Source organism: Pteropus vampyrus, unplaced genomic scaffold (assembly GCF_000151845.1).
Source record: "Pteropus vampyrus isolate Shadow unplaced genomic scaffold, Pvam_2.0 Scaffold216, whole genome shotgun sequence".
Taxonomy (NCBI): domain Eukaryota; kingdom Metazoa; phylum Chordata; class Mammalia; order Chiroptera; family Pteropodidae; genus Pteropus; species Pteropus vampyrus.
In genome coordinates, this window is record NW_011888997.1 from 3,665,922 (window position 1) to 3,675,368 (window position 9,447).

General features: G+C 37.3%; 1 protein-coding gene across 1 annotated transcript in view; it reads right to left on the reverse strand.

Annotated features, from left to right (window-relative positions):
- The window catches only part of PTPRO (protein tyrosine phosphatase, receptor type O), a 193,385-nt gene extending 187,057 nt beyond the window's left edge, over positions 1–6,328 (reverse strand). The window contains exon 1 of the mRNA XM_011372953.2: positions 5,921–6,328. Within this exon, the coding sequence (XP_011371255.1) occupies positions 5,921–5,995 (75 nt within the window). The 5' untranslated portion in view covers positions 5,996–6,328. The remainder of the gene's footprint in view (positions 1–5,920) is intronic.
- Positions 6,329–9,447: the final 3,119 nt, after the last annotated feature.

Below are 9,447 nucleotides of genomic sequence, written 5' to 3' on the forward strand. Positions count from 1 at the left end.
TATAAAAAAAGGAAACATTCATCATTTAAATCACATATCCATTAGTATTAAAAACACGTAATTCTGATTTTGGACTCCTACATTGTAATTTCATCCCTATTTTTTTTATTTGCTAGTAAAAGTACAAAAATAACCAGGTTCATTTGGTTTTAATTTACTTTATGATAGGAACAGTTTTGTTAGGAAAATAAACTGTACAACATTTCTATTTAGAAAAAGTGAAAAACCAAATAAATAAAGTGTTTGATAAGGAAATACATTTATTTGCATATAAATAGTAGAATAGCAATACATTTGTTTTCATCAAACTTTTTTCATTTGATTCTCTGATTTTCACTATTTTCATTTTCTTACAGAAATTACCACGTATATTTATAATTTGTAATACAAATCTCAGATTCAGAGTCCTTTCAATTCTGATTCTCTGTTTCTGAAGTATTTTTCCAAGTGTGTATCATTTTTCTCTCTTTCACATCAATTTTTTAACAAAAAGCAAAGAAAAAATCTTTTTTTAAATCAAGAAATCTCTACAACCATGTTTCAAACACCCTCTGGTTGGTGATTTTAATATGTTCAGAAGTTGGCTTTTTAGGTAACCAGAGTGCCTACAGAGTCATTCATTAGACTCTGAATGAATAAATCGAAGATGATTTTCTGACACAGGAATAAGATATGGCTCTGCTTATAGAAATAAATTTGAAGACACAAAGTTCAGAGTTAAAAACAAATAACAAACAAACAAAAACTAAGGATTGGCACTCTGAAAACATAGGACAAGCTTGCAAAAGAACAAGCTGACTAATTAGGAGTAATTAGTAATCATAGATTCCATGCAAGGTGTTTAAGAAAGTCACTCACATATTCTTCTGAATGACTGGTAGAACCTGCTGAAGTCAATAGCACCAGGAGAGAAGACGACAAGAGCCTTGTGTTCTGTCTCTAGTTTCATCCCACCCCATTCACTCTCTTGCTTACTCTACTTGTGTCACATTAATCTTGTTTCAGCTACTCAAATCAATGACATGAGTGCACAAAGAAGTCTCTCACATATTTATTTAAGTGGAAAGAGCTGATACCAATGGGTCTCTAAGGCCACCACAGAGGAGTTCTTTAAGGCATTGGGTTATGCCCTGAATTAAATATCACCACAGATACGACGCAGACCAAGGTATAGAAAAGGTTTCATCTCTTAAGGGCAAAGTTCTGGTAAAAAATTAAAGGAATTTCAATTAAAGTAGTGCAGAAAGTTTTGTCAGTTCTGATTGGCAGTGGTCACAGAAGAAGGATGATATGGAAGAGGAAACAAAAATATTACCTGGCTAAAGTTGCAGGTCACGTATAGAAGTAAGGAGAGCGTTTCCCCTAGTATTTCAACTCTACTTTTTAACTGATGACAGTAAATAGCAGTTGAGGTAACACTGATGAATAAATGAGCAATTAGGAGTATTACTTTTTTTGGAAAAATAACATCAGTATTTTGATTTATGATTTTAATAGTTCTTAATATAAGGAACTGGTAACTTTTTTAGTTTAATGATTGCATTGTAATTATAAAGACTTAATTCACATAACAATAATTTTCTCATGTTTTCCTTAAAGATGTGTTCACAAGTCAATATTATTATATTTAACATTTCTGTCAGAAATTATATAATGACAAAAATTTGAATCTTGTTTATTAATCTTCTATTATATGCCAAATGCCACATACCAGATACAGCGAGAGACAAAAAAAAAGTTACGATAAATATTTCTTTATTTCAAAAATATTTACAACGTATCTGGAGTAATTAAATGAAGACACTAAGTTCTTCCTAGTAAAACTCAACATTGTATTGGGGCTATGCTCCCAAAACTGCATCAGCATTGGAAGTATGTACCTAAAGGTATTAATTTAGGAAGAAAATGAAAAATAAATATCTGTGGTCATTGCTGTTAAAATTTTTATTTTGCCATGCTGTTGCCTATTACAATGTTTTGTAATGGTACAACTAAAGTCTTGCACGCCTTCAAGACTCAAGTGAGAAATATATTTATAAGACTCAGGTCTCTGTGCTTATAAGTTTAAATACCTTTAGTTGGATATTTAGATGCTAGAAATAATGCTATGTTTAAAAATAAAGTACAACTCATATATTGCTTTTAATTGCCTAGGTATACAACTGTGTATTTTTTACAGGCCAAAATGAGGCAGAGGTATGAACTTTCTATTCTTTCCCACTATATAATCTTTCACAGAACAAAGAACAAACACATGTGTACAGTGAGAAGGATTATCACCAATCTCCTGTAGAAGTCCAGCCAAGTGCACCTTTTCTAACTTGTTGGTGATGTCACATGTAAAAGAGTTTCTCTCAAACGTTGGCAACAACATTTATCAAAGGAGTCAGTTGACAGAGGAGCAAACTTTATTGCTGGGAGGATGGTCTAGGCTGCTCAGAAAGATGAAAAGATATGGTTCATCTGCCAGCATTATATAATATATAATGAGGATAAACCGTCAATGAGGAAAGTGAAACTCTGTGTGTGGAGGCGGGGGAAGAGGGGAGAGGGGAAGAAGAGGAGAGAGAAAGGGAGAGGGAGGGAATGGGGAAATAAGGAGATAGAGGGACACAGGGAAGTGGGCAAAGGCAGACAGACTTTGGAAAGTGGATGTTTATCCTGAATAAGAGTATTATGGCCAGCATCATAACACTTATGCTTTATAGAATTAAACATAAACCTCTTCAGAAAATATAATTAAGGCTTTTTTTTTCGCATTTAATGTTCTTTGATTATAAGTCAGATAAGAGCAAAAATGGAAGGAAATATAGAGAGAAAGTTAAGAAAGAAGAGATTCATGCCAAGCCTACAAGTTTAGGGAAACATTCCAGTGGGCTACTGATGAGTATAATTTCAGGGAAGGCAGAATTTAAATTCCTATGATGTTATATTTTACAATTTGTATCTTAGTCAACAAATTACTAATAGATAGTGAACTGATACAGAAAGCAATTTTTAGGGAAAGGTTTGATAAAGATAAAATAGTTGAGAGGAATTCCATTGTTTTCATAGGGAATTATGGGAAGACACACAAGAGGCAAGACTCACCAGATAAATTAAATACTCCATTTACATTCGTAAGTAGGTAGAAGACTTTGAGACTGGTAAGCTCCCAGCATGTTTGATACTAGAGTTCCACTTTTGCTTTCTAATATATGTAATCAATATTGATTATTAAATTAAAATTTTTATAACCAACATTGTGCATATGCAACATCAGTTACTCAGATAGTCACCTCACAACATACAGTGGACTATTTAGACAATCCAAGATGCCTGATTAAATGTGCCCATCACAAAGCCATGGATGAGAAATGACGCACAAAGACATCCATGACCAGGCACATTTGACTGCCTCGGTGAAGTGATTGTAGTTGATCCTACAAATTCAAATTTTCAGACTTTCCCAGCACTTATATCAAGCTACTTAATTCTGATTTGTGAAAAAGATAAAACTATAAATTAAGCCTCATATTTGAGTTTCTGTAACTTTATGATTTTAGGGATTTTTAGTGTTGTATGGGGAATACTTCACATGGAGTAGTGAAAGATTTATTTATATAATGAGAACTATAAAGATTACTGGAGAGGTTGGGGGAACAATTTGTTTCTGACTCAGCAGACACAGACCTTTTTATATTTTATCATTGAGATTCAATCAACATTTTCTTATTTAATAATGGGATTTTTTCCCATGTTCCTATCACCGCCTGCATATTAGGTCTATTTTGCTGACACTTACTCAGGACCTTGAATGCAAAAGTACCTTAAATTATAAAGAGATTATACTATGTACCAAATTTATAATGTAATATACTATTCCCAAAATGTAAATGCATTATCTTATTGCCTAATTTGTCACTTTGAACATCTCTTGTCAAATGTAACAAAATAGGATTAAATGAAATAGCATATGTGAAATACCTGGAAGACTGACTAGCACATAGTGGGTATTCAGCATACATACATATATATTTTTTCCCCCTTCCTCTGGTCTACTTTACATTCAAATGACATAAAACACTGCAATTACATAAAATGAAGAGTAAAGATTTCCTTTACAAAATTATTTGTCTCATTATAATATTTATTTAAGTGACATGCTTTATCAATGTATTTCCTATGTGATGCAGTTTCCCACAATTGACACTAATCTGCAAATGTGCAAGAATACACCTATATGTATGTTACAGGCAATGAGGATATCATTAAGCCATCATTGACTGTATTTCTCATTCCAGTATCAAGTTTTTATTAGAACTTTGTCACAGTTTTCACATTTTAATTGCACCACTCTTCCTCCAACTCCAAATTCATTATTCGTCCATTTTGGAATTCTCACCCATTATGAAGAATTCAATAAAAACCTACAGTTGTCCCAAAGCTTGGGTTTGGATCAGATGTCATACATGTAAGTCTTAGCTATTACTTAGTAAAATGTATGGTGATTCGATTTGTCACTTTGGATTTATCACAAATGTTGTATATAAAAACAGTCACGACAGAATTTGACAATAGAAACGTTAATGGGAAACTTAATAAGTCTAATACATTGCGGTGTGTGCTAAAAGAAGAGCTACCTCCCAGAGTGAAAACATATGACCAAGCTTATTATTTACCTGATTTTAAATAAAAATATTATTTATAACTTTAAAAATGTAAAAATACATTAAATATAAATTAGAATCTTCTTTATGCACTCTGTTGCTGTTTCTCTCTGAAACTATTTTTCCTGTTTTCCATTAAGATAAATGAAAATACGGGACATATAAAATTGACGCTGTTCTCAATCCATTGGTTCTGTTCCACAATCTCCTTGTCAAGCATTCATAATTAATGGCGCATGTAAGCAAAAAGCGACTCTTTGATAAGAAAACATTTGCATCCATTAATGTTTCATCCATTTCTGAGGAAGATGTCAGTGGTGCTGAAAGAATAGCTCCCTGTAACCAGTCGACATACTTGAGTTTGCTTTGAGAAGAATGCAAAGGAAGGACCGATGACAAAACTGAAGTAGACGCACTGAAGACACAAGCGGTAGACAATTACCTCATAACTTCACCCCACTTTCCAAGGAAACATCTATCTTAAATTTAAATTTTTTTATGCATTGTTGTCAAGATAGTTGTCAAACTAGGATTTCTTTTTAAAGCAGCCCGTTTCCTTTTCCTTTTCCTCAAAGTAAAACCCTGAAGCAAGATAGGATACTCCAAAGAAGACACGAAAAAGTTAATGACACAGATTTTACTGCCATTGAGATTTAGAGGTAGCATCCTCTGTAAAGAGAGTGGGGAAAAGTCTAGAGACTTTGTTAAGGTTGTTCTCAGGTTGGAGAGGAGGACTTGGAAAGGGAGAGAAGTCCTAGGACTCCAGGCTCAAGCTGACATTCCTTTTTCAAAGAAAATCATGCTCACGACCCACCCCCACAGCATTCCATTGGCGGCCAGGGAGCTCCGGTGTATAATTCCAGCAGAAGGTAAATTAAGACAAAGCAGGATCACAGTCTGCTTTGGGGAAGGGCGAAAAGGTTAAGCGGCACTGGGGTGCAGTACGTAGCGACCAGAAGAGAAAGTGAGCTCATTTTGCCCAAGGAAGCATTACCCAAGAAGCCCACCTCTGATGTGGATACCAGCGGTGGTAAAAGAGCACAAAGGGTGAAAGCTGGAGGGAGCGAACTTCCCTATTCTTCCACCCCATCCCTTTAGATCACCGGGAACACGCACACGCAAGGACAACAAAGCGTGCGCCCGGCTGCACTGCCAGACGTGCCAGCGACCGGGCCACTGCGCCCCGGGACGCGCGTTCCCGGGCGGCAGAGCGAGGGCGCCGGAGCGCGGACGCAGGCAGAACCGCCCGGGTGGGGTGTGGGGCTTCCTACCTTGAGCAGCACAAAGAGTCCGAGTAGAGGCAGGAGGCGGCGGCTGCCGCGCGTCCCTTTGGGCAGGTGCCCCATCACGGTGTGGACGCGGACCCGGAGGGACGGTGGTGCCAGCGGGCTCCCCCGGTGGCGGCTCACAAAGGCGAACTGGGGCTGCAGCCTCAGACCTTGGGCGCCGAGGGTGCTCCTGGCGGGCTCATGGTGCCTTTTCAGTCTCCCTGCGCCTGCTCCCTTTCCTGTTTTGCGCCCGGAGTCCTCCAGGAATGTGCTAGGGGCTGCTGTTCTCTAACAGCTAAAGGATGGAGAGGGTGGGGATTGGAGTGGGCGAGGCTCTGCCGCCGCGGCCACCGCGGCTGCCGGAGGAGGCTCGGGGGGTCCGCGTGGTGAGCGAGAGGCGGAGACACTGCGCCCAGCCCGTTGCGGCCCTCTGGCAGCAGGGCTTTTCTCCTCTGGGCTGCGGACTCATGAAGTGACAGCAGTCTCCCGGCCCTTTCACCAGAGTCCGCCCGCCGTCTCTGATCGCTGGACAGCCGCTCTCCAGGCTCCGCCCCAACCCTTTCCAGTCTCCGGGACTCAGGAGTTCTGTGGGGTTTCCCCGACTCCTCTTGAGTACTCGAGGACCAGGTCCCAGAGCCCTCTTAATCTTCCTAAATCTGCTCTCAGTTGCAATTATGAAGGACCAGTAACACTTGGAAGAGACTGGTGGTGTGACAGTAGTGATGGAGTGCTGGGTGTGTGTGTGTGTGTGTGTGTGTGTGTGTGTGTGTGTGTGTGTGTGTGTGTGTCCCCTCTTCTATTCTCTCCATCCCATTTAAACACTCCCATTCTCTTCATCCCACAATCACCAAGGAGGAAAGAGCACAATTATATTATATATGATTTTCCACTTGAAATCAGTTCTTGTAAATTTCAAGGGCTATCCTTTGATATCAAAATGTCAGGTCGCTAGAAGTGAAATATGGGGGGGAATCACGATATATACATATCTTTATAAACAGATACGCTTTTTAAAAAAATGTTTATTTATTAAAGAAACTGTTAAACGTTTCCAGAGTGGTTATGTCATTTTACATTCCCACCAGCAATGCATGAAGGGGGGTAGGGAAAAAGGAGGTTGTGTAATTAAAAAAGCAGTAATGTTAGGGATCTTTGTGATGATGAAAGAGTTCTATACCTTGATTGTGGTAGCAGTTAAATCTACCAAGAAGATAAAATTTCACAGAAGCGTGCATGCACACACACACACACACACACACAAATGAGTCCATGTAAAACTGGTGAAATCTGAATAAGGTCTGTGAGCTATACCAATGTCAATTTCCCGGTTTTGATACTGTTCTATAGGTACGTAAGATGTTCACTTTGGAGGAAACTGGTGAAGGGTGCATGAGACTTTTCTGTATTATTTTTTAATTGAGATATAATTGACATATAACATATTAGTTTCAGGTGTACAACATAATGATTCAATATTTGTTTAGATTATATCACCATAGTTACAAAATTTTTTCTTGTGATGTGAACTTTTGAGATTTATTCTCTTAGCAACTTTCAAATATATTAACTATGGCGAAGTGATCACCACAGTAAGTCTATTGAACACCCATCGCCACACGTAGTTACAAAATTTTTTCTTGTGATGTGAACTTTTGAGATTTATTCTCTTAGCAACTTTCAAATATACAACACAATATTATTAACTATAATCACTATGCTGTGCATTGCATTTCCATGACTTATTTATTTTATAACTGGAAATTTGTACCTTTTGTCCACCTTCGCCCATCTACTTTTTAACACATGTGAATTATTCATCAATAACTAATATGTGACTTTTTAGAAGTTCAGGCAACTACTTCCAAGTTATATATCCCCAAACTATTTATGTCCCCTCGGCTGCTATGTGTATTTTTGAAAGAGGTCCGTTAAAATAAACTATGAGGTATACTGTTCAAGTATAAATCATTCCTTAATGTCGTATAGATTGTCCTTTCTATGTCTTGCCAATAATGGAACTTCTTATTTGTCTCTGAGACTTGCTTGGGCACCATGAGACTGGCAAGGTAAGCCTGGTCATGAATACAGGAGTTTAGGCAACAACTTTGTCTGTCACACAGATAGTGGCCTGGAAAGGACGCAGAGCTATGTTCATTTGGCCTTTTGCTAGATGAGCAGTGACCAAATCCTAATCATTTTATGTACATGTGTATCTGGGAAAGGTTTAGATTGAATATCTTTACATGAATGTATATGTATATTGAATCCTCATGTGCATAAGTATAAAATAACAGTCTGAAATTACATGAGAATATTGCCTCTGATGTCTTATTTTAGAAGCTTCTTTTTCAGTTACCTCCTTCCTTGTCATTTGCTCACTTTAGTGCACTGACTCCCATGCTTTGTTGGCCAGGACCTTCTCTTTCTCTTGGGAAAATATTGTCAGTTTCTCCCTACCTCTGGGTCAGACTCATAGAATATCTGAAAATTTGATCCTTGGGACTGCACTCGTATGGACTTTGGTTTGATATATTTTTTCCTCTTATTTTGAAGCTCCTGAAAGCAACATGCTATTCCCACCCACTCCCCAAATTGGCACTAAAGTCATCTAATGTCTAAGACTAAAGCTATGTTTAGACCAGTGGCAAAATCATACATACAAGTTGCCAACAATTCCTCTTTGAATAGAGTTTCATTTTAAAGTGTGTGGTGTAGATTATAGACTTATATGAAAATATTCATATTTCGTGTATATGCATGCGTATAGATGCATGGATGTAGGCTTAAATGATGTATGTAGGACATCAGGAAGCAATTCTATTAATCATACATTCATCTTGTAAACAGAAAAACAACTTTCACTATGATGCATATTTTTATATAATTATATTTTGCTATGTTGTCTTTCTATATTTTCTTTATCGCTTATATCAAAATTTTCTTAGCTCTTTACGCCTTGTGTATATGTACATATGGACCACTTTGGGGAATAATAACAGTAAAAATCAGCAATAAATCATTCCTCAGTAAAGTATTAGTAATTAGCATTATTAATACTCCATTAAGTAACACTATAATTAAACGGCTGATGACTCAAGGTATTATTTCAAAATCACAAAGTTTTCTCTTCAAATAAAGCATTTTACTTAGCTGCTGCTGGATAAACTAGTTTCATTTGTTTTTATTGCACTTAAAACAATAACAGTCTTGTGAATCTTTCTAGGAGAGACTCCTAGAAGTACGTGAACGCTGTTATCATCAGCAGTGTGGGAGTTTTCAATCCACAGAGTGTGCTGTGTGTTTCTTTGAACTATTGACTGGCTTTCTGATACAATAATTTAAACATATGGCAAATCTTATTATGCTATTTTCAAGATTCCAAATCAACAAGAATGGCCACGGGCAACATATAGTGCGTATAGTAATGTATGCTTCACCAATTGTTTCAAAATGTTTATTCCGATTTCGTTATCCCAACAACACTATTAGAAAGAGGCTGAGATAATTATCACTAACTATTTTCCCCATAA